This window comes from Aphelocoma coerulescens, chromosome 4 (assembly GCF_041296385.1).
Source record: "Aphelocoma coerulescens isolate FSJ_1873_10779 chromosome 4, UR_Acoe_1.0, whole genome shotgun sequence".
NCBI classification, from domain to species: domain Eukaryota; kingdom Metazoa; phylum Chordata; class Aves; order Passeriformes; family Corvidae; genus Aphelocoma; species Aphelocoma coerulescens.
In genome coordinates this window covers 73,809,265-73,834,998 of record NC_091017.1, presented here as the reverse complement: position 1 = coordinate 73,834,998, position 25,734 = coordinate 73,809,265, and the positions used below count along the sequence as shown (strand labels likewise).

Sequence of the window (25,734 nt, the reverse complement as noted above, 5' to 3'; positions counted from 1 at the left end):
TATTTAATACCTAAGGTGAATTTGTACCTTATTTCCGTTTAACTGTTCTATTCTTGGACTCTAAGCTATCAACATTTACTGGTGTTCACACCAGTGCCAAAATACCACCAGTGTAACAGAGAAAGATGCAGCACTCCTACTTCAGGCTGGTTGTGAGGGGGTTTGTTATTATTGGTTGGGTTTGCTGGGTTTTTAATTACTTCATATGCCATTTCATATAGATCCAAAGCATTAAGCAGTTCCAGTCAGAAGAAAATATTAAAAGCAATTTCAGCAAGACTAGGAAACCTACATGGAAAATAATATCCTCACCCGTTTATTGTTGATTTTACCACTTGGTAACGCGGCTGTTTGGAACTCAGTGTGAATACAATGAGGGTTTGCAGAAAATCACACACCAGTATTTTTTTCACATGTATCAAACACATCTGAAGTTTAAAATTTGTGTGCCTTGACTCGCTCCTCATTTTATAATGCCTCTGTAGGTTTGTCCATTGTCACTGATCCGATAAGAGTCCCACTCAGTCTCTCCAGTCAGGTGACAGACAAATTCAAAAGGTGTAGATTTCCCAAAGACGGTCTTCTCTGTAGTGCATTGTGCTAGTGCATTCAACCAGTGTGTCAGTGTTCAACCAGACAAGCTCGGGGTTGGTTGGTTGTTGGTTTTTAACTACACAATACAGAAATATAATTTTACATGTAGCTTTGCATGCCTTATGGCTGCTTTGCCCTACTATAGGACAGTGCAATAAATACAAATATATGCACACTAAAAAAGATTTAACTGCCGTGATCTACATCTCCTTTATGAGTACAAATTTACCTAGTCAACAATATGACAAATTTAGCAGAAAAAGTGGCAATGGCAGTAATATTCTACTACAAAAACAAGGCTAGAAGCAAAGTGTTCTCAAGCTACAGAAAACTTGCTACCTCCTAATATATGATGTAGGGCCCAGTTCTGCCAAGTGCAGAGTCATGATCAGTAGATTGCATCAGAACATGCTTTTCCCCCCATTTAACAATGAATACTTCTACAATTTATTTGGTTTTGATAACTGTTTATAAATAGCACACTATAATGACTATTAAACTATACAGCAACATGACATTTATAGCCTAATCCTGAATACAAAGTTCAAAGAACATGACTACAAAGGCCAGAGAGCAAATGTCATCAACTAAAAGCATTTCCACTTCAGAATTTATTGAATGTTCTCTTACACAAACACTTCTCGATCGTGAAACCAGAGGAACAGGATTTCCTACTCCCTCTCTGCCCCAGTAGTAATTTAGCCACACATCACCCTTATAAATTAGTGATGGATTTTAACAGGTAGCCCCTTGGGGCTATATATTTTATATACTTTATATATATGCACATTTACTTTGAATTCTATGTAAAAGTTGAAAAAATGTTTGAAAGAAAAACTCAGAATATATCACAGCATTTTCAGCGAAAAAAATACAAATTAGTTTTATAACGACTATTCAATTTATCAAACTTTTTTTTTTTTCTGAAGTATTGACCTTTAATTATGTACACATTACAGGAAATAAAACTTTGTCCACAAACATTCTCTAAGATGACAGTTATCAATAAAATGATAGAATAATAGCAGGAAGAATATTAAACAAATGGGGGTGATCAATTTCTGCTTCTAAAAAGTAAAAAGTCACCATATAATTAAGTACAAAAACCTGCATTGAATGACAACTGCTGGTGTAGTAACTTGATCAGGTATGGAGACCAAGAGTATAGTAAAGCCCTATGGTAATATTTCTGTAGCATTTCCACTTGGTATGTATATACTAAATGTTGGCAAAGTTTCTGTAGCATTATCTTATACAAACATAGGAGTCCTCAGTCTGCTGCATAAAAGGGAACAAGTGTGTTTTAATTCTCCTGAAATGCACCTGAAATCCAGAGTGTCACTTACAAACTGCATAATGAAACTTTTCTTCAGAAAAATATCTGTTTGGCATCTCCAGGGCTCTGTTCCATTGGACAATAGGGGCATTTTAATCTGGGGACAAAGACAACGTGTTAGAATTGGGGCAATGTGTGACAACAGAGCATTAAAGGTATTGAGTTTTCCCCCTGTAGCATGAAACAACTGCACTCTTTAAGCCACAACACTTTACTCAGCTCCACTGAAAGTCACCTTTAGCTGAGAGAGGACTTACCATGCTTTTCCTTCTAGTTATAATCTTCTTCATCTTTCACCCACAAGCCCTTGAATTATTAGATTAATTATAAAGAGCAATTTCTTTGTAGTTATAATTTCTACTTCTGTATTCGCTTGTTGCATTTTAGAATCACAGAATGGTTTGGGTTGGAAGGGACCTTAAGGACCATCTCATTCCAACCCTGCTGCCATGGGCAGGGACACCTTCCATTAGACCAGGTTGCCTGGGGCCCCATCCAGCCTGGCCTTGCAGTGATTTTAAATCAGCTGGTAGCTTTCACTGTGACTTCCTCAATATCCAGTTCATTTTAGTCCCTGGTTCCCAAAATGCTGTCATTTTCCAACCCACTTAGATCAGCTCTGGCAGGCTATAACTGAAGGATCTCCCTGTTGAGGTCTCCACTGATACAATCGTACCTGCTTACAATATTTTTTCTTTTTAAACAAATAGGGTTTTTTTGAAGCATCGATCCATTTTACCCCCCATCTCATACATTTGGGTACTTTACTTTCTCCCCCCACCCCAAGTTAATACTGTCAGAGCTGTGCTGTCACTAAAGCTGGTCAATGAAAGCATCAGGACTGAGTGATCAGGGACAGGAACAATGTAGCAGAAACTTTACTGCTTAAAATGGCTAAAGTCACCCAAAGTCACCCACAAAGGCATCCCTTAAGGCTTTTCTAACAGGGCACAGAATGCAAACATCACTTGATATTTTCATTCATAGCCTCACTTACTTTCACACTGGATTTCCCAGAATGACTTACAGCTCTAAATTAAGCTGACAGCCTCCACAGAAGCTGTATATATTCAATCCAAATAACCACTGTTCTTCCTCAAGAAAATCTGTATAGCTTTCTCTCTCCCATTTCCTGCTTCCCAAAAGCCTGAAGCACCCCACGGATATCTAAGGAGGAGTATTTCCACAGTTATAATCCCCCTCCTTGCTCAATTACTAAGCCATATTTCCCCCAGAGGTTTGATTTTATTTTTTAAGAGATTTTTCATGCATTACTAACCTTGTTCCTAAGGAAAAGCTGTGTGTAAAGCCTTCCAGTTTGAATTTAAGACAACACAACGGTGGTTACAATGTGAAAAATTACTCTGCTCACTGCATTCCTTCACGCAAGCTCACTTTCAACAACATCAGAGGGTTTATTATGCTTTTCTCCAGTGCATCAGCCCAGCTTATCCAGCTTTTAAGCCATTCTCCAAGATTAACAGGCTTCCACCAATAACATAATTATGGACTCAGTTTTCCCAAAACACAGTATTCTAGTTTTAAGATTAGTCCTTGTGTATATGTTGCTTGAAATAAAAGAATGGTACTTACTTGCTGCCATTAAACATTTTATTCAAAGCATCTCTTGATATAATATGACCACAGACTAATTTCATAGGTGGATTATTATCTGTTGTTTGCTGACGAAGAATGGGACAGGCAAATATTGAATGATACCAGCACTTTTTACCGAGGTCCACTTCAATCTGTGAAAGAAATTAACACAAAAATTTATCTTGGGAAATTTGATTTCCAGATAATTATTCCTTTAGGTCACGGCCCTTACTTAACAGATTTCACAATTCAGCTGTAAAAGCAATAAAATCCATTGTGTGGATGCCTGACAATTTCCCAGCCAAAAATATTTAATTGTGATCTTAAAATGGTGATTTATGTTGGGGATGGGGAGTAACAGCAAAACAGCATATTCTGCCAAGGGACAAGTCCAAATTTTGTTGCAGATCTATACCCTGGCAGGAAAACTGAGCTGGTGACCCAACAAGACTTTCTGGAAATTACTGGCTAGGAAATAAAATGTCACTTATAGATTTCATTTTAGGGGGAAATTTAAAAAGAGAAAAAACCCTTGGATCGACTCTGTTCATGTCCTACAGCTTCTTGAAAGGCTCTGCCAACACCTTCATGTCATGTAAATAATAAAGTGTATCAGAATCACTAATTTCCAGTGCCAACACAGAAGATACTTGTGCAGCACAACTCTTGCCATAAGGACAAAATTATTTCAGAAAGGGACATGTAACAGAGAAGAACAGGCCTGTGGCTTCAGTAATTAACAGGGAACTGCAAAAATTACAGCTTGTGTACCTAAAGCACCTGGCTCTGACCAGTCCTCTGTTCCAAAAGCTTAACCTTCAACAAAACCTGACACTGTGACCTTTTCATGCTACTTAATCTGTCTTTGCACCATGAAAGTAAAGTTTCCCACCCCCATACTGCCTTAGCAGAACACACTAGAGACCCTTCAGTTTAGAAAATGCAAGGAGACACACGTGTATTATTAACTTATTTGCATGGGACACCAATCTTTTTCCAAATGCTCCCTAGCTATTCATTCCTGGCTGGACAGCACAGCAGAAATCTGCCACACTTGGAGGTTACACTCTCAGCATTACAGAAAACACAGCTGGGAGAAAACTCAGCACTCATCCATACTCTATAAATGAATCTCTTCCAGCTGCAGTCGAAGGGGCTAACTCAGTTCATGCCCAGTTTGCACTAAATAAGTTTCCTTTCCAATTCAGGAGCAGGTCACTGGAGAGCTGCACTCGCTCGGTAAGAGCTATAAAGGGAAACGGGGGTTTCATAACAACTGAACTTCATTTCAACTGATATAAATGAGACGTGCTGGAAGCATAATGCACTGGATCCCAATTCCCATGTCCCCAGATGCAGCACTAATTCTTTCATCTCCTGTCTGCCTGATAAAGAGCCAGTGCAATGCAAGCTCTGGACTGAGCTCAAGCCTAGCTAGGGGAAGTGAATGTTTCTCTGTGGGATCTATTTTCTTTCCAGTTATACAGAAACATCTCCGGGTAAGTGGAAGGTGAGAGCATCATTTTCTTTAAGGTCATTTATCAAAGAGCTTTGCAATGCAAAAGGGGGATAACAAGGGAAAGGGGGAGCAGCAAACAAAACTGAGAGGTACAAACCTGACAGACAAAAAGAATGGAGACAAAAACAAGAAACAACCTTCACGGCTACACTGAGAGGTCACCAAGAAACTGCAACCAAACCCGGACTTTGCAACAGATAGGAATCTAAACCTGAGGGTCTCTGAGGAGAGGGGGCCAGTAGAAGTATACAAACTGTAAGAGAAAAGTGCAGGGGAAGGGGACTGGGAAGCAACAGCTGGAAAAGGGTGTAAAAGGGGCTAGAAGGGCCATGCTGTGATTGAGGACCCAGGGGCACGTGTTTACCTTTGAATCTGGAGTTTGTGCTTTTACTGGTGAATGTCAATCATTTCCAGCCAAGGAGAAGGAAGGGATCTGGGCTGACTGTACTTGTGTTTTGTGCAAGTCCTGTGTGGGAGCTGCTGAGGGCAGTGCTGTGTCTGCGGCAGCCTGTGCGGCCAGTTGGGTCAGTGTCTGGGTGTGTGGGGGTATCTGTGAGCCCCAGGGCCCTGGGAAGCAGAGAGCCACAAGCCCCAGAGCTGCTGGAGGTGGTGGCCACATAAAACATCCCATAACATGCAGCACAAAAGAAACCTGAGAACAGCATTTTGCTGTCAGAAACCTGCCCTGGGACAGCTCAGCATCAACTCACCGGGAGTTCGTCCTTCTGGTTCCAAACCCCTGTGCACTGCCTTTGCTCAATAACTGCCTTGATATTAATTAGAGCTGGTAATGCTACACAACCTGCTGAAAAACTGCAGAAAAAGGACACATTACTACAAGGTGCATGTTAGGAGACCATTTTTCACATTTCTACTTTAAAGGTTAACTGGAACACACGGGTTTTCTATTTTTTCATTCACATTTTGTTCTTCTTGGAGGGAGCTTAGAAGTATAGACAAGCAAGAGTTTTGGGGCAGGTTATCAGTTATCCTGTATTTTAGGCTGGGGCCCTCAGGTACTACATTCTGGACAGAAAACAACAGTTAATCGCTACTCTTATAATTAATTGATTTCTTCTACCACCTACTTTGATTTTGAGCTGTACATGAAGAAGACATCACGTTAGTTTGGTTGCTCTCAGCTATGGTAGAGTATGTGGAGCCTAAGAGTTTCCATGTAACCCACGCATACACACAACCCATAATCCTTTAATCACACATAATTACCATGTAAAGAAACATGTCTTTCCACATTTACCTTAAACCATGAAAAGAAATGTAGAAAAAACAGGTAGGTAAGGGAAGGAAGGAAACCAGGGCTTGTGACAAGAACAGCAGTATAAAACTGCCCAAAGTCTGTGTCCCAACAACCAGTTCAGCCTTCTCTGGGATTTACCCACTACCAGAATTTAGCACATTATTTGGAAATACTTCAGTGTGTTACAAAAGAAAGTATGACACAGTTTCCACAAGTTAACAGATGATTTGATGGGTTTAAGTCTAATGACAGTACTGCAAATCACCAGCAACAGAAACAGGATTTGACCTTGGTATCAGCCTGCTCTGTTTGTTTGGCAGATTATTTTACTCTTTGTGCAAGTTTTATTGTCTACATAAGTCATGCCCTTCCTCTGCCTGAAATCTGTGGATCTCTTGCCTAAGCTAAAATATATATATAGATATATGTATAAATAAATTATATATCTCATCTCCAACTGGCCATTTTAACCCTTACACTTTGCTTTTTTGTTATTTCAGCCCTGAGTGTAACTTGTGTTAACCCTGTGAAAAGTTTAGACAAATAGTATCTGTGTGAAAACATCTCTGAATAGTCCTTTCAGAGTATAAAAACTCAAGTAAATAGTAAATTCAAATTCCTGTAGTTCTTCAAGACCCTGAACCACAACCTCCATAACACAAGAGTTTTTCCACTCTCTCCACACAGTAACTCAGACCATGAGGCCTGTACAGGATTAGATAAATACTGGAGAAGCCAATCAGCATTAAAAAAGTGCCCACTACTAATGTTTTAGTAAGCAAAGTATTTTATAGCAGGGATTTCACTTCAAGCTTGTTTAATTCCTAAAGGATCTGCAGCACTCCAAGGTCACACCAATTTAGAACAGTCTTGTTTATGATAAGAGCATCAATACCACCTATACAGTAAATACATTTCAGCACAATCAATTCCACACCAGGAGCAGAGCAAATGTCCAACCACTCCAAACATCAGTAACAGGGATTTTCCACTTCACCGAAAATCTCTTGGCCATTTGCACTGAAAACTGCATTGCAGCACCAAAGCATGAGCAATGAAAATCTAAAGGACTGCTGCTAACTTGAATGAAACCAGAGGAAGATGAAAGTAAAAACCAGAGATTTAAGCTCTAGATACATCTAAAACTCTCAAACTGAAACTTGAAAATTTATTGTAGAAAAACAATTAGTCTGAAGTGCTCCCTTTGTTGTTTCTGTTGTATTTTGTGACAGGTACAAACAGGAAAAGCAGAAGGCTAACAATTTAAGAGCTCTAAACCAAGCACAGAAGTCTAACAACAGTGAATGGAAACGGGGGGAAAAAAAACAAAACAAAAAAACAAACAAACAAACAAAAAAAGAGGAAGCAGTGAAGCTTCTGCTAAGTACCAAATCCAGCCTAGAAAGATACATATAAATTATTTTCACTTTAACATCTGAAATGAAAATGAGAACATCAGGGGAGTGTATTGGGGGGATTGACATGCAAAGGCTAAATAGCAGCTGATCTGTTTTATCTGCAGAGAAGCTCCAAAGAGATTAGGTTGGGTTTTCTTCGTATTTCCAAGCCTCCTACAGATTTGCATTTTGTCAGATTAGCTACTGAGCTTAAAAGTGCCTCTTTCTTCTTTGTAAATGAGGCCCAGCAGACAATTTAGAAATTTTAGCAGCTGAAACCACAACATAGCTCTTAAGCATTCTTCTAAGAAGACCAATAATGTGTGGATTAAAAACCAAAATTATCAAATGCTGATGTAATCATGGCCACGTTTTTGGGGTTGTTTTTCAGTTAAACAGCAGGGAGAGTTCTCACACATTTGCTGTGGGAATAACTGGCTGATTGCCATCCTCATCTTTCGCACTTATGTCTGAACTATGGAAGATAAATTTCACCCAGGAATGCTTCCTCTTGAGCTGCAGTGGTGCAGGGTGAAGCCCAGCACACAGGAACCTCTGGTTATTAATCTTTGCAGATACCCTGTATTTAATGTAAGCTAGATGAGACTACTTAAGAGCCACTTCTTTTGTCCTTAACAAGAAATAGGAACCAAACCACAAAGTACCTGGTCTCAAAAGCAAGAGAAAAGCAGCATACCTAACACTGAGAGGGGATTCAACTGAGAGGCCCAGGAGAGCACAGGCATCCCTTGTGAAGATGTCACAGATGTCAGCCCACTGGTTTGCATCCAAGAGGTGAACGTACGGGGAGTTCTCGATGCCTTGCCGCAGGTACACCAGGCTGCCCATCAGAACCTGGATATCTGGGAGGGACCAGGAACAGCAGAGTTTGTGCAACAAACAAAAGCTTGTGGCTCCAGCTTTCACATGGAAAACAGGCAGATACACCGGATCAACAGCACACAGCCTCACCTCTACAAAACACAATTACAGCCACCACTGCCAGGAGAGCTCTGCTCCACTAAGGACTGACTGGGGAGTTGCCAGGGTGTGCTGCCTGGGAATTTGCTTCTAGCAGGTTTAATTTTTTTTGTAAGCTTTCTGACACACACAGTACCCTAAAAAATATGCTTTAATGGATTCAGCTTGAGATGGTTCATTTAATTCACATGTTCTCCATTTTCCAAAAGTTTAATTTCTCTTTGTATTACCCCATGCAGCAGAAAATAGCAGATGACTATTCCAAGAACATTCCTCTGCATTTTTAGCACTTTACTCTGGCAGCAGGCCTATTCTGGATGTAATCTACATTTTATTTGAAGAGTCAAAAACCTTAAATTTACGCAAATGTGCAAACATTCAGATATTATTTTTGTGCCCTCTTGAAGAAAAAAAAAAGAGGATAACTCAAAATGTAAGGATTTGGGTTATACATGTTAAATACAAAAAGAAGAAGCCTTTAACAAGCTGAAAATAATGGAGTAAAACATATTTGGAACATGATTTATATCTTACTACAAAGTGCCATATCCCAGTGCTTTAAATCCCCTTAATGTGACCAAAAATTTACCTTTCTGATGATTTAGGGCGAACGGCTGGAAGTTTTTCGCATACTGAAGTGCTTCTCTTTGATTTGCTGTTCCACCCATCAATAAACTAATGAAATATAATCTGTGCAGTTTAAATTCCAACGAACTGTTCTGTGCCATGAGCATCTCTCTGTTGGATACCGCCCACCTGGAAGAAGCGAGGAGGTACAATGGGACATGACACGAGAGTAATTAAGTGTCAGCCCACACCACATGAAATCATTGCAATTATCTATTATCTACCATCTATTTCAAGGAAAGTGTGACTGTTCCCTGAACTTCTGAGAGCCTCTACAGAGCACAGAAAATGACAAGGCCCTTTACAAGTAATGGAGCTACACAGGGTGCCCAAAATGTGGACGATGTTAATTCTGGTGCTGCTGTAGAGGTTAAGCACTGCAAAATTCAACATTCGCTGGCTGAAAGACAAGACTAAATTAGGCACAATATAAGGCAGAAATAGCTCAAGTCTATTGTATTTCAATTAATAGCACTCTGAATCTTAACAATTACTGACAGTTCTTCAGCTGCATGTCGAGAAGTTTGACCAAGAACATTTTCCAACATCCTCATTCACTAAACATGTTGTCCAAGCCACTATGTTTGTGTGTGTGCATCTGTTGCCCTGGAGAGGGGAATTGCATCTACAGGATCTCCAAGACCGACATTATCAAGATCCCACAGTGGGGGAAAGAAAATCAGTTTTAATATCATACTTTACCCTGCTTAAACTTTGCTTTCTGTGCTATTTTCAACTTGGACAACAGAAATATTTTTCACGTTCCGTCTCTCATTCACCATGACAACACTCATGTTTGGCTGCTAAATAACATGAAAGAATTCTTAAACATACATAGAGTAAGAGGAACTAAAATTTTCAAAGCATTTTATACAAGTTTTTTATTATTTAGAATTTATCCATCCCTTTCTTGGTTTTTTGGAAGGTTTTTCTGGTGCTGGCTTTTTTTCCTTTAATTCAAATTAGACGGGCCTAAATCAATCCAATCTTTCTCTTAAGAACCTCAAGTTTCAATGGTCTCCAGTACATCTGTTTCTCATTAGTGTTAATTAGTTCTACTATTTTCACTGTGGAGGCCCTATTAAGCAAAAAGCTTTTCACTTTTTAGCAAGGAAGTGAGGAAGCCTCTGTTCCTTAAAAAAAACAGGGTATGTGAGGCTTCTTTTCAATCAATACTAAAATGAGAAAATTTAGTATTCTTACAGTATTGGGAAGGCTTTCAAAGCAAGTCAGCCTTCTGCATTAGGATGTAGCATTAATGAGCAAGTATCCACTTTCAGTTTGTTGTGGTGGAAGTATCAGGAGTCTGACTTCACTGTCAAGGCTTTGTAAAGACACAGTAACCTTTCAGTCAGAAACAGTGACAAATGGAGCCTTTGAACTAAGAACAAGCCCTACTGTCCCCAGTTTCAGGCAGTTTCAGTTGAGCAGCCCCAGAATCTCCACCAGGAGGGAGGAGCACACTCACTAACCATGGGTGGTGGGTGGGTTTTGGGGTGGTTTCCTAAGTTTGGGGATTTTTTAAATTGTATTTTATGATCAGTGTGCACAGTTTAAACAGGATATAGTGGCAATAAAGTTCAATCCCAGCTACAAAAGCAAGAGCCTGAAGTTTAGGCTCTGAAGTTTTTTATGAAAACCATAGACTAATAAGTAGATGAAGGACAAAAAGCTATTATAAATAAACACTAAGACTAGTCCCACAGTGCCCTCAATGAGATATTAATCTCTATTGCATCAAAAGAGCCTCCATCCTCTCCCTGCCAATATTTGCACCCACATGACAGAGTACTTCATCTTGCTGAGGTCGAGTCTATTTTTCCAAATTAGCTTTTAGGCAGGCTTTCCATTTTTAGTTATTTGAGTGGCAGCACAGATTTGTATCAAAAGAAAGCAACCACAGAGGCAAGGCCTGAGGTGCTCGGTCTGGGACATGCTGTTCCTGTTTCCAACAGAAAAACAAAAAAACCAGCAAGGGAGGTTTAAAACACTCAACCCACATATTCTCAATGAATGTCCAAAATTATTAGCAATCACATCACCTGTCTTTCTACCTCCTCTCAAAATGACACTCTGAGTGTTTTCACTTCTGAGACTCAAATCCATCTGAATTTTTTTTAAGTTTACACTATACTTTGCAAACCAAAAGTACACAGAACTCTCTTCAGCTCCCACATGGGATTTAGATGCTAAAATTAGTTTAACAAACCCTAGTAAAGACTAAATTTAGATCATACTCCAAGGACCCAGCAAATACCAGAACCTGTGCACCTTGGTGTTTACAGGCAGAAAAAAAAGCACCTCTTTCCCAAATTACAGCCAAAGCTTTGAAACCTCCAAGTCATTTCCACCAGGACCTCACCTGGGCTCTGAAGGGCCAGAATACACCCAGAAAAATAACTATGGATTTCCTTTTCCCATCACCAAATCAGAGTGAGAAAAGTCACTGGAAATTAATGGGATCTTGCAGGCATACAGAGATTACACATTTTAGAGTGCAGGGCCACACCAGGCATCTACAAAAGCACACCCCACAAGGGAAAACAAAAAAGTTATGGCCAGTTGCATTCTATTGAATCTGAAAGGTCGTATTTTTAAGCATTGAAATTTGTACGAGAAAGAAAACCTGGACAACAAAAACAGTTAGGGTCTTTGAAACACAAATACTAATTTCTATCACCTCAGCAGGGCTTTGAAAGCCTTTTTGAAAAGTCATTAATCTGACAACTACCTTCCCGTGGCAGTGACCAGGAGCTACCTGTGTTTGTTTGGTTTCCAGCACCGAGTTAAGCTGAGCACAAGCACAGAGTGCTGGCAGAGCCAGAGAGACTGGTTATCTTTTAATCTCAACCTTTCACAACTTTGCATGGATAAAACCTGCTACACTCCATTTTCTGGTTCAGGAGACTGTAATTAACCAGCCTTGTGTGACACTTTGCTTCAACACCACTGTCAGCAGCCTGACTCTGCAATGGGCCCATCTGGGACTGCTTGATGCACCCCTGAAGCTTTATTTACTAATGCCAATTTTAGCCCAAGGAGCACAATGCCACTGTCTCTCTCTGTCACAGGGAGGCCATTCACACAGGAGCAGTTTCCATCCCTCCTCCTGTACAGTCATGTGTGCTAGGAAATAAAAAGGGAAATACCTTCACAAGCATCAGCAGTTCTGTGGGCAGTTAAGGCATGGGTTACCTCCTAAACCAGAGAGGTTAAACCGTGACATTTTGTCACATGTTGACCATCCTCCCCAAGAGCCATGGTTTTTACATCAACAGCACCACTATAAATAAGGCCCCTGTGTGCCCAGCAGCAGCTAAGAGAGGCAGACAGCTTTTGCACTGTCCAGTTTAAACAGAATAAACATTATACACAGAAATAAGATGGGGAAGGAGCAGACCAACACACAAACTGTGCTGACAATACACCCTATTGTCTGCCCATTCAGCTGGCAAATAAAAATTCCTTTGAGGGACAACCATGCCTTGTCCTTTGTTTGAAAAATATTAAATAAATTGCAGAAACTACAAGATACAACTCAGTAGCAACAAGTAAGGCCTAAAGCACTCCAAACTGGAGCTGAAACGAATTTAGAGATTTCAAGAGAACAGACATAACAGCAAGTTACTGTTCCTCAGGGATTATCCTTTACAACAGCTCTGTTATTATTTGAACTACATGAGATACGTGGTGTAGCTGACAGTAAATCTTGTTTCAGTTGTAACACCAGTGCTGTTTCCCTTCAATTAGCCAATTCAACAGCAATAAACCACCCCAGCTTTCCACCTGTGTAACTAGATTCAAAGACCAACTATTTAGGTCAAACTTTGCATGACCCAGAGGCATTACCCAGGATTTAGTCAATGAACACCAGGGTTTGAATATCAGAGTGTCCCCGAACTTAGTTTAGATGCCAGTTAAGTGCTCAATTGACACACCCATGTTGCTTCATGTTAAAGGGAAAAGAAAATGTTGTTAATATGAAAACGTACTTAAGTGAACAATGCAAAAAATTCTATCTCAAGTATATGATTTATGCTCTGGAATGAAAAACAAATTTTAAATTTGTTTTGGTTTCACTGTTTGTATTTTTAAAAGGTCACTTTAAAGTTGGTTAGGTTGTTTTGTTTGGTTGGTTGTTTCTTGTGTTTTGATTTTTTTTTCTTACTTTTGAGACCAATCTTACAAGAGTTTAAAAAAAAACAGGATGAGGGGGTTTCAGGGGGATTCTTACTGTTTTTTTCAGGAGGAATCCCACTAACAAGTGTCACTGTCAGCCACAGGCTCTTCCCACCCTCTGGTCCCTTGTCTGGAAAGGGAGGGTGACTGGAGGACAAGAGAGAACTTTGATCCCAAGTCAGGTTCTGCTCACCCCAAAGCCTTCATGGTACCCAACATCTTTACAAAGTGCTGGTATCCTTCACAATGGGACCTTTTAAAAGGTTCACTAATGATTCAATAAAAGGCCAAGCACCATCACTGGCAGACAACTTTTCTTCCATGTGATGTTTCTACCTTAAATCAGCACCACAAATGATTAAGTGAATCCTTAATCTAAGAAAGAGACCCTCAGTTAAGCACTTCCTATGGGGAGTGACACAGAGGGGATGGAAAAGGAAAGGTCCCCTCAGTAACTACCCCTCTCAAAGGACAAGCAGGGACACATCAGAATATACTAAAGTGAGTATTGAAAGTGAAAAACTGAAGAACTGCTGAAAAAGTGATGAGAAAAAAAGAGTAAACTCACTCTAGTGCAGGTCTCAAAACTCTAACTTTTAATGCTTCCAATATTCGATTTAACTCCACAAATGGTTCTTTTTGACTTTGATCTATTGATAGACCAGATTCCTGAAAAAAAAAAAAAAAGGTGCTTTTTAGTTAAAGCATGAAAAACAATGGGTTTTCTGACAGTTTAAATATTCACCTGAAACATTCAAATAAGGAAGCTAAACACAAAGCTAACACAGTGGACAACCTTCAGCATCCACACTTATCATTACCTGACAAAGCTCCTCAGCTACATCCAGCATTCCCTGCCGGAAGAAGTGCTCCACCATCACCTCATTGAGGATTCTCTGGCTGTCAGCCTGCCAGCACCCATCTATCCCCACACTGCTGATGTCCGAGTCAAAATTCTGAAACACACAAATTAACAGTTAATATGCTGGAACAAATCATCCCACATCATTTTTCTTTAATTATGCAGGACACCTGAGTCTCCACCCTGATGCCTTGTGCCTATGACTCAATTGGCCCTCTATTATCTCCAAAGGGTAATAAATATATGTCAGCTTCCTTCCTTACCTCCTGTGTAGGAAGAAGAAGAAATCTTTTAGCTTGCTCATTTCAAGTCTGAATATTATTCACTACAAGGAATTACACCAACAAATTACAAGTCTAGCTAGAAAGTTAGAACTCTATTTAACTAAGAAAGGGGTTTCCAGCCCATGATGCATTTCTAAAGGAAGCATCTGCAGAAAAGGCTTTTTCCACATGTGAAAACTGAAGACATATAGAGAATAGAAGATAAAATCACACTAGAATCAAAGCACCATTATCAATGCATCTCTGTTACTACAGCACACCAAATTACAAGCAAAAGCTTTAACCCAATAATTTTTTACATAGCTGGGTGGTAGACTGAAAAAGCAAAAGTTACTTCTCCCCACACCCAAACAGTGAAACTGAAATCTCTGAAGACCTCAACATCCCAACAACAGGATGAGCTTTGAAGGTCCAAGAGGTCTTTTTTAGATCCAACCCAGATGATCCCAGTGCCATGTATTTTTAGGCCAGTGGCCTACGGACATATTCCAGGAATAACTAAAGATACTGTCACGCTGACTCCTTGGTAACACTTGGCACTGCTTGGCACTTTGCCTCTTGGCAGCAGGAGAACAACATTTATTCTAATCCAAGATATAAAGTAGGATTTTTAACTGCTAACATGTTTTATGATCAGGGCAAACAGGTTAATTTTAATAAAAATCCACTGCTTAAAACAAACCTCTTGCAAAATAAAGAGTCTAGAAGTCAGTGCATTGCTTGCTGCCTGATCTGATGACTACGGATCTCCCTCAAGGACCTTCAGAAATCAGAATTTCAGCGAAAATAGCAGTGATTCAGCTGTGGCTATGTGAGGATCCACAGCCCTGCACAACATGGGAACACCAACCTCACACAAACACAGGCTTCTGTCACAGCAGGCAGGGTAGATAACACCCAACTGGTACCAGCTATCTTCCCATGCAGAGCTCAGCTTCACACTGCACCTTCCTGTTACTCACCACTTACTAATTTCCTTCATCAGCACCCCTTTGATGCTCCTCTTTGTCATCATGAGAAAGGTGCATCCCTGCACACACAGCTCCAAAGCCACTTCTCCCTTCAGGGCTCCCAGCAAACTTCCAGTAAAACATTAACCTTACTCTACCAAACTGTCTCTTCCATCCTTCTGAGATGGTGGAGCAAGGTGAGCATTTAAATTATTGCCATTGATTCATGTCTCACATTTAACAACATTTTCACTTGGGTGTCTTAACCTGTAAACTCCTTGTCATGCTGTTCATCTCTAAGCTGTATCTTGAAAAACTTAAGCATCCTGAAGACTAATACTGTTCTTATTTGTGCCACCATTTGAATCCTTAAAGGTTCACCACCATTTGCTGACTCTGGTCTCAGTGTCCCACCACCAGCAGCAGGTAACACAAACTCACCAACAAAGCACTAAAGTTGTCTCACAACTATGAGAGACAAGATTCAGAATGCACAAGCTTGCTTTTATTACCCAGCTTCCAGGGTGGAGATCATCAGTAATCTAAAAATAATCGACTTTAAGTTATTCTTCATGCAATTCCAAGTGCCAGCAACGATACAACCCCCTAAGCAGAAACTATCCTTCTGGGCAGTTACCAACCATTAAAGCTGCACCTATGCCTCAAACACCATCACGTCATTCTTAGTGCTTGGGGGCAGAGGGGGTGTAACTAATCAGCTCCGTGCTCTCACAAAATGCTCATTTTCTTCTGAAACAGCAAACCTTGTAAATCTTTACAAAACCTCACCGTTAGATCTTTTCAAGTCACATAAAAGAAGTTACCAAGTTCCATCATATAACCTGAGGACCTCGGTCATTCTCTGACCATCCCAGTCTTGACCATGTTCTCATTTCAATAATTTTTTTTTTAGTTTCTTTTAAACGATTCTGAGGTCTGTATTATATGTGGGATTCTACAGCTCTGCCTCCTCTGGATCCCGAGAAGTTTCAGAAACTGACTGCACAGATTACAGTGAGTGACTGCCACATGTCAGAACAAATTATCACTTGCCTTTGGCTTATATATTTCACAACTGTCACGCGTACAGGATCTGCTGGTGACTGCAACCCTCAGTTTTGTTTTGTAAATGCTAACAGTATGCTAACTGACAGCATGTGGGGTTAGATAAGATTTCAAAAGTTAAAAGAACTTCTGGAAGTTAAAAACTCCAGAAAGCTTAAAACCCAAAAACCACAAAATAACGCCAAGTGTCAGTTAGTGTTCCTGAGAAACACATCTTTTTTAAAAGCTTAACTAGCAAGCCTATGGCCAAAATGTAGAGTATTATGTGCTAAATACACCAATGATACAATGTACAGCACATTACCAATAGTTGCTAGAATGTGATAACTTCAAGATGCTCACAAACACAGGATGGACCTTTTTAACCAACATACAACTCTCCATGTCATTCATAACAGGATACAAAGAAGGATGATGATTAAGGACAGTTCCATTCCTCAGTTACTCAGGTGAGATTATTTTGTGTGTTCCTCCCTTCTGAATTCTTACCCAAAATACAAATAAAACATTTGTTTACCTTCTCTATTCAATCTGTTTACATGTAAGATAAAGCTCAACTTGCAAGGACTCTGTATTTATGTAGCCCCATTTTTCAAAGCAACACAAATTATGTTCAGCAAAGGTTTTTAGTGTTTCATATACAAGTTTTTACATGAAACAAACACTAACTTAGGCAAAAGTTTGCTTTCCCAAAACAAAGACTGGATTAAAATGTTGGCCTTATAACAGATACAAAATTCAAGGGGAAAATGGAAGGAACTTCACTCTGCTTACTTTCCTAAATGAAGGCATTTAACCAGTACTCAGACAGATTGCTGCTAGAGGGAAAACATTTACCAGCCCATCAAATATACTTTGAGATGAATTCAAACCATTCTAGAGGAGTGACTGATTGACAGGGACGATGCTGAGTCTTGCTGAACAACGGCGACATGATGAGTTCTGGAAGCAGAGCAACTGCTAGTACAATACAGAAAAAACTGGATGCAAACACTTCCTTTCAAAGGAGAAAATGCTCTTGGATCATGGATCAGAAGCATGGAATCCACATAGAACTACCACAAAAAAAGGTTTAGCTTATTAGATAAACTTTCCAAGCAACACACAATGCTCTGGCTTTTCAGACTTTAATGTACTTGACGCCAAATTTGAACTTCATTTTGCTCTAAGGGTTTCTGTTCTCAGAGTGGACTCTGCAGGCAGACAAGTCTAGGGCCCATCCAAGTTTGCAAGCAATTACTACAGTAACTTAAAAACTGACCAGACTAAACTTTTTATGTAGGTATAACCCTGCCTCCATACGTGAAAAAAAGAAATTTACCTGAAACTGCCACAAGCAGATAATACAGAAAGTTCTTTCACAATCCATGCTTGCTAAATAGGAAGTCTATTGATTCTACATGCAACAACAGCTACCATTTGGCTGTGTCACATGAAACTGGTACCAGTATTAGCATGTTTCCCAGTCTCAAACCAGGCCATTTATGTGTGCCTGAGCATGCACAGTTAGTAAGACCATAAGCAGTGTTTTGGAGATGTTCATCTGTCTGTAAAGTAAGTGAGGACTTACATGGGACAGAAACAAAACTCCAGTCTCATGAATCAAGGCAAGGGCTGTACTTCCTTAAATTCTACTGACTGTTTTATTTTGGAAGCAGCAGTATTTTGACCAGGATGTGTTGAGAATCAATTCACTACATCAATTACACTTAATTACTTCTATTGGTTTAAGCTTAAGTATATTATGGTGAAGGGACAGGGGAGGGCAATTCCAGTTTGGGAACTGGGTGCCAACAAAGACTTTGCTGGCAGGTTGTAAGCATGTTTTCCAGTAGCACAGGGAAATTGCATTAAGTAGATATGAAAGATTTGCTTCAAATGTTACCGTTCAGGGAAATGCTGAATTCCACCTGAATTTAAACATTACACATATTCATCTGACAAACAGGTCAAGACTTTGGTGTATATTTTAAAGTAGTCCCCTTAAGGTACTACCTTTGGGGAAAACTAATAAAATTCAAACTATTGGCATTAAAAAAAAAAAAAAAAGTTCTACCAAGCACATATTCAAGGAGACAATCCTAACTTGTGCTCTGAACTTCATGGAACTACATCCTTTGTTACAAGCAGAACTGGGTACTTGTGCAGTTCCCAATTTTTAATTTTTTAATGCAAGCACCACAGACAGTAACTGACATTGAAAATCCAGAGGAACAAGCACACTGCACACAGCCAGTTGAGCTCATTTTTGAAGACCTCACTGAAACAGCCTGACACTCAACAGGAACAGAGAATATTAATGGGATCCTTTCTACTATTTTACCAAGCCACATATTTGAAATTTTAAAAATGCTTTTATTTACATCTATTCTTTTTCAAATAAAAAAGGTAGATAAACTTAAAACAGTGGGACAGAATACTGGAAAAACTATTCCCATGACAACTGAAACAGCAATTTGGAAATTAGACTCAAGCCTAAGCTTCACTAAGCTTGCAAGTGTTTTCTTTGGCTTATAAGAAATAACATTACCAATTTCCACTGAACACTTACACCCTCTCCATACAACCTGGGGCTGTTCCACATCAGAGGATTTAAATGGAGAAAGTATGGCTAAACCTGAAAGTGTATTTGTACAAAGTCCACTTGCTAAAGTAGAATTGGAAAGTTTAAAAACTTAGGACAAGATTACATAGATTTATTTCAGGCTTCAAGCTGGTAATAAGGATGGAATTTTACTCTAGTTAATTGGTTTAGATACAGCAGCAAGGATTTGAGACAGATGCATCCTTAAGCTTTGGATAACAGTGACATGGATTAAAGCTAATAGTACAAAGTTTGAACTCTCCATGATGGTCAGTCAGATAAAAACAAAAAATGTAAGTTTTGTGGACGTTCTGCCCAACAATGCAGCATTATGTACTTTGTTTCTTCATCACATTATTGTTACATTATGCTTTAGCAGATTATCATTACTAGCAAAGTTTAAATGAGATTCCCAAAGGATAAATCAGTGCTGTGTAATGCTGCAGATGTCTTTGTCCTGGTGAACATTATCTTCCTTAATAAGATAATAAGGTACACCTCAAACCAAATGTTTAGACCCTGTCAAGAGTCATGTTCTGATGTGAAGCTATCACAAAATGTCCATAAAAGCAAGTACCAGACTCCCTGAATACAGAACTATTTTTATATAAGAACAGAGATGGAGAAAAGCATGGCCTGAAAGTATACATGTAGCACCACTTCAGTATAATTTCAAAGAACTGTTAATATTTACCTAAAAATAGTTACAAAAATATTCATGTCCAGTTATAGTTGAACTGGAATTCATATGTCTCATATGTAAAGCACCAAAGATAAGCTGCCCTACCTTATGATTTATTACAGCACAGACATAGACTGAGATGCTGAATCCACTCTCTTCACATTAAGAATACTGTCACAAAATTAACCCCCAAAACCAGTAACATCCCTGAAATAGGTACAAAATGCCTTTCTTAAAAAATTCTCTGGTCTTACAGAACCACTGAATGTTTTAGATTGGACCTTAAAGATATCTTGTTCCAACCCCCTGCTATGGGCAGAGACTTTCCATTGGACCAGACTGCTCAAAATCCCATCCACACTGGCCTTGAACACTTCCAGGGATGGGGCAGCCACTTACACTGCAAAATGGCACTTCTGAGTTACCTGCTATGGACAATTAACTAGAAATACATATAAAAACCCCACAGTGTTTCTTACTGAGGCAGACATCGAAGCAAACATTTTGCTAAATTGATAACACACAAAATATTTCTAAGTCCTGTAGCATCTATAGGGTATGTTCTGTAAGAAATTAGGAGATTTGAGCTGTCCCAGAAGGACTAGGCTGAGTTTCTGCAGTGACTTCTGAAAGCAAATACTGTGCAGCCCACTGGCTCGCCTTTGCTTCTGTAGTTGGCAGAAGATTTAGTTAAGACTAATTGTAGCAAAAATTCAAACTTTGGAGAGCAGAGCACACACCACACGTGTGCTATAATGTGATAATGCAGTCAAATCACAAAATAAATACCTTATCAATGGCTTTTCCAACTCGGGATACACTGCTGTGAATATCTTTATGATCCGAGGCCAGTTTTTGGACTGTGTCTTTTATTCTTTTACAACACTGGGTCATAACAAGTGAAATCGTCCCCGACAAGTCCCCATCTTGATCTAGACAAAAGAGAGGAAAATTACCAACTTTGTTACAAACAAATGGTAATATTAAATCTCTTAGTATGCAACAATATAAAAAGACAAAAAGTGGTATTAAAAGAAAGAAATGCAATCTAGAGAGTATTTGCAAAGCAAGACCAGCTTAACTGGAGGCAGGTGTACAGGAATTCACCTGTGTGAGAACTCTCCTGTGGAACTAGGAATCCAGCTGGGTGCACAGTAACATTGAACAAGTGCAACACTTTAAAAAATTAATGTAAAGTTCTCATGTGTCTCAGTCACAGCAGATGAATAAACATCTCAAGAAACACTCAGTTCACAAATCTCTCAGGATGTAACAGAAGGATACTGAAGCTACCACAGGATCAGTTTTACCCAAAGGTACATGGGAACATCCTGTTCAACAAGGTACCAGCAAAATAAGGGTGCAAGCAAAATGTGGATTAATGATGGCCCAATTAATTCTTGCCCCCACAAGCCACCCACTGCTATTGGACTCTGTGTTTGAGCTGTATGAAACTTTTGCTTCCTGACTTGTGGCAGTAGCTCTGAACAGTCTCCAATTCCCCTCATTAGATGAGAAGTAGTCTGTGGAGGACCTGTGGACCTTGTTATGAGATTTATTGTCTAGAAACTGTGACATTTCTTAGCTGATGTCCAACAGGTTCAGTGCTGTATGACCTATTCTGTGAACAAAATAATAAACAGGACAGGCTTACAGGCCCCTGACCACATCACAGCACTTCACAGCTAACACCCTTTGTGCCTTGATTCAAACATCACTCAGAAGCTCGAGTCAGGAAAGAAAATTACTTTTCTTTTTTTTTGAGCTTTATTCTGGTCCTTTCTTCCTGCTTTTGATTTAAAAATACAAGAAAAATCTCCTTTCCAGTCTTACCTCTGAAGGTCTCTCCTTTCTCAAAGTTCATTCTACATGAAGAATTTTTCCTTTAGGGACACAGACTTAGCAGCCTTCCACTGCATGGGAAGGCTACTTTAAGTGGGAGAGCAGCTCAGAAATGTCTCCCTAATATTCCAGACCCAAAATCTTCATGTGAAAAAAACAAAGCCACCAAAATATCTCTGTAGAAGAAGGATTTTATAGAAAACGTATTCGCTCTTTAAGTTTGTTCCTTTTTCATTTCATATTTTAAAACATCTTTGGTTTCAGCAGCATGTTAAGAGCCCAGCTTCTGGAGAGAGCAAAGGAAATCCAGAAAAAACTGCAATCATAGGGAGTAGATAATAATTTCACAGCCACTTTTTCTAGGCACCTTCTGAAGGCTGCTGCTGACACTGTTAGACACTGAGCCACCTCCCTCTGACCAGCAAACTGCTGCTGTCCAGCCCCACAAGCCCCAGCTGAGGAAGCTTCAACAGCGTCTTTCCAACAGCCATAGGTTTTAAGAAAGAAAATAAGCTTTACCCTGCTTTTTCCTCCCTCCAGTCCCATGAAGCCAAGGATCCTCTCCTGGGCAAAAGGCTAATGGGGCTCTGTATTTTTTTTCTAGTGGATGACTGAGGAATAGTAGGACTGAAACAGTCACTGCAGTGATTCTGTGCATCCCAAATTAAAATCAAAAATTCCACTCAGCTACTCAAAAAGTTCATCTCCCAAAACTATTTCAAGAATAATCATTATTTCTTAGTTGCTATTTAATTTTTTTGACAAACACTTAAAATAACATGAAGGATCTTCAACTGTCTCGTGAATTTTGCTATGGCAAAATGACCAGCCAGAGATTATGCAACAAGCAAAATGGATATACTCATTCCCCAACAAAGAGAGGCTAAAATGCACTTTCTGAAAGCCATTAAGATAAAACCCAAACAACCCACATGGGTGCCTGCTTTTACCCCAAGCAAATAAGTGAATTACTGACCCCTGACACTGTAGCAAAACCCCAACTCCAGGAAAGCAATGAAAATGTCTACAGAGGAAAAGCCATCAGAGCTGTAAAAGGTTTCTCCTCTGCACTCCTCTCTTTCAGCTCCAATCAAACTATGAGCTACTTGCACTAAATCAGCAGGAGAAAGCCTGCAGCCATCCCTGCTGGTAATTCAGGGTTCACAGGACACCACAGCCCCACAGCTTCTGTGTGCGCACAGTCACAATTAAAAAAAAATTTAAATATATTGGCCCACAAACACTGAGCACAGAGTAGAGTCCAATGCCAAGTTTACTCAGCCAGACACACTTATACCACTGAAGAATATGCAATCCTTGGCTGCTCCAGAAGGACAGATATATTAAGGGAATAGAGAAGAAAAACAAACTTTGTCTTCCATTCACAGGCCTGAGCATAGGGCTGGTCTGTCCTTAGGCTTTAACATGAAAGCAGCTTAAGTTTTAGAGACTGTGTGAGGGAAGGAAAAGAAAACCAGTTTAGAGGTTACAGCAGTTTCTAATAGTTTCTTTTTCTCCACCCACTTCCTTTTTATATCCACTGCCTATTTAAGGTCTTTTCATACATCATTGCTCTCAGATCTTGTCCTACAGCATTAACCTCTTCTTCAGCTCTGAGGGCCTTCATTTCTCTTTCTTTTTTTTCCTTCATTACATTCAAGAGCCTATTTCTGCAGTTCATATCCCTGAATTAGGGTTCCATATTAAGATGTCTGGCTGCTTTCAATCACATACATTTCAAAAATCCTGAAGATAGTGTATAAAAGCTGAAAATACCTGTTCTTTTTAGAAAGTTATAAATAACATGTTAGAGAAAATAGCAACAAATTTGGTCCCTATGAAGCCAGCTCACCCTCAGATGCCAAAACTGAGGAGTCTGAGAGTGCACTAACAATGTATTGGCTTCATTCTAAAGCATTTACTCAAAGAAAGTTCAATTTAGGATGTGCTCTCTGTGACAGCATCACTTGGTAAGCACTGAAAATATGTCCAAAGCCTTCACTGGAGAGTGCCAAAAACTGCTGACCCAAGCCTGGATGGAAAACCCAAAGAGGACCCTGAAGGAATCACACACTGGAACCTTCTACATTTATTACAAAGAGAGTAAAAGCTCTGGATCTTCAACAGGAATCTCACAATCAAACCTTTACAGCCCAACAAAGACCAACACAAGCATGAGGGTCACACGCACAGCTCTCCAGGCAAGGTCAGCATCTCAGTTTGTGAAGACACATATTTTAGTGACTGCCCTCAATGCCCAAGCCCAGACTGTTTTAAACAGCACAAATAACAGTACTGAAACACAGTTCAGAACAATGTCAAAAAGACCAAGCCTTATTTCATCCCAAATAAACACCTCACAATTGGAATTCACTGTTTGCTCTCTATAGAAACTGCTGGGTACACACAGAGCAGCTCCAGCACACTCGTGCTTGTGTTCCTGGAATTATCCACACTACTGAGTGAGCTTTGCACCTGTATTTACACAGGACCACGGCAAACACATTTTTCCTCGACCCAAACAAAAACAAATGCAGAGCAGCAGCACAGTTGCTCTCAAGTTTGGTCTCAGGAGCCTGCAAGTTCCTATTTTTAATCCCTGAGCCATCACTCGCTTCCTGCATGGCCTTGGGTAAATCACTTCAGCTGCCTCTCCGTTCCCTCCCACTCCATCAATAAACACGGCACTACCTCCATCTCCGGGATTTCGCAAGGTTTAAAGGCCCCGTGTTTACAGCCCTCGCAGCTGCCCAGCATCAGCTGTGGCACAGAGACAAGGCTTGTTTACCTCCTGCTAAGCGCGGCTTTACCCCGATCACCGCCAAACCCAGCCACAGCAAAGGAACGCAAAGGGACACAGGAAAAGAGAGACAAAAAAAAGAAAAGAAATAGGGGCAGAGAATGGAGCAGGGAAAGCAAACAGGTCAGCTCTGCCATATTCCCACTGTCTTTCCCCTGGGGTGACCAACCCCTTTGTAACCCAACATAAAGAGTTATGAACACACTGACCAGGGTCACGCCAGACCTGCTGACCAGGAACAAACAAACCTCTCCAGCAGCACACACGAGGCAGGAGAGGCCCGCCAGGGCCGACAGCGATCACAGACTCACGGAATATGCTGAGTTGGAAGGGTCCCACCAGAATCATCGAGTCCGGCTCCTGGCCCTGTACAGGACACCCCCAACAATCCCACCCTGTGCCTGAGAGCTTTGTCCAAACACTTCTTGAACTCTGCCAGCCTTGGTGCTGCGACCACTTCCCTGAGGAGCCTTTACAGTGCCCAACCACTCTCTGGGTGAAAAACCTTTTTCTGATATCCAATCTAAACCTCCCCTGCTCCCACCTTTTGAATCTTCCCTGCCAACAACGCCCCCAAAGCTCCGGGGGCCGAGGGGGAAGACCCCCGGCTCAACCCCCAGCACAGAACCCTCAAGCTGGGGGGGTCCCTGGAGCAAGGACTCTCCTTAGGGGGGTTCCCAGCCCACAAAGGCCAAAGTTTTGGGGGGTGTCCAGCCCACATCGCCCCAAATTTTGGGCTTCCCCTCCCCGGGAGGAGGAGCGGGGCAGCGTCCCCTCGGCAGAGGGGGGCGCGGGGGGGGGGGAAGGGGGGGTCTCCACGTACTCTCGGTCTGCAGGATCTCCCTGCGCAGCCCTCCCGCGTACTGGATCAGCTCCTCCAGGCTGCGCTCGCAGAGCTGCCCGTATCCCGAGAACTTCTGCAGCACCTTCTCCAGCTCCCGCTCCACCGTCACGCACTGGTCCATCGCGCCCGGGCCGCGCTCCTCCTCCTCCTCCTCCTGCTCCTGCTCCTCCTGCTGCCCCGCGCCCGGGCCCCCCGCGCCGCCCGGGCCCCCCGCCAGCCCCGGCCCTCGGGCGGCCCCGGCCCCGCTCCCGCGCGGCACCGTCGCCTCGGGCCGCCGCACTTCCGCGCAGGCAGCGCCGCAGACACGCAGGGGCCTCGCAGCGCTCCGCGCAGG

At 40.9% G+C, this 25,734-nt stretch overlaps 1 protein-coding gene across 2 annotated transcripts; it reads right to left on the bottom strand.

Annotated features, from left to right (window-relative positions):
• Positions 1 to 289: 289 nt before the first annotated feature.
• RMND5A (required for meiotic nuclear division 5 homolog A) lies at positions 290 to 25,734 on the bottom strand. 2 transcript variants are annotated; one of them, XM_069014722.1, is made up of 9 exons: positions 25,380 to 25,734; positions 20,704 to 20,846; positions 14,309 to 14,443; positions 14,056 to 14,156; positions 9,271 to 9,437; positions 8,398 to 8,563; positions 5,756 to 5,858; positions 3,524 to 3,678; positions 290 to 2,027 (listed from the first exon to the last, which is right to left on the bottom strand). In XM_069014722.1, the coding sequence occupies exons 1-9, from the start codon at positions 25,519 to 25,521 to the stop codon at positions 1,964 to 1,966; spliced, it is 1,176 nt and encodes a 391-aa protein (XP_068870823.1). In that variant the 5' UTR covers positions 25,522 to 25,734; the 3' UTR covers positions 290 to 1,963. The 2 variants fall into 2 exon arrangements, with proteins under 2 accessions (XP_068870823.1, XP_068870824.1); XM_069014723.1 differs by lacking the exon at positions 25,380 to 25,734 and adding an exon at positions 21,748 to 22,012.

Excerpts from the sequence above, each read along its gene's own strand:
- RMND5A (XM_069014722.1), bottom strand. The coding sequence starts at position 25,521 with ATGGACCAGTGCGTGACGGTGGAGCGGGAGCTGGAGAAGGTGCTGCAG. Across the intron at positions 14,444-20,703 it reads TTGGAAAAGCCATTGATAAG|AATTTTGACTCGGACATCAG; the intron begins GTATTTATTTTG and ends TGTGTGTTTCAG. Across the intron at positions 5,859-8,397 it reads GAATCCCCTCTCAGTGTTAG|TTTTTCAGCAGGTTGTGTAG; the intron begins GTATGCTGCTTT and ends CTTTTTCTGCAG.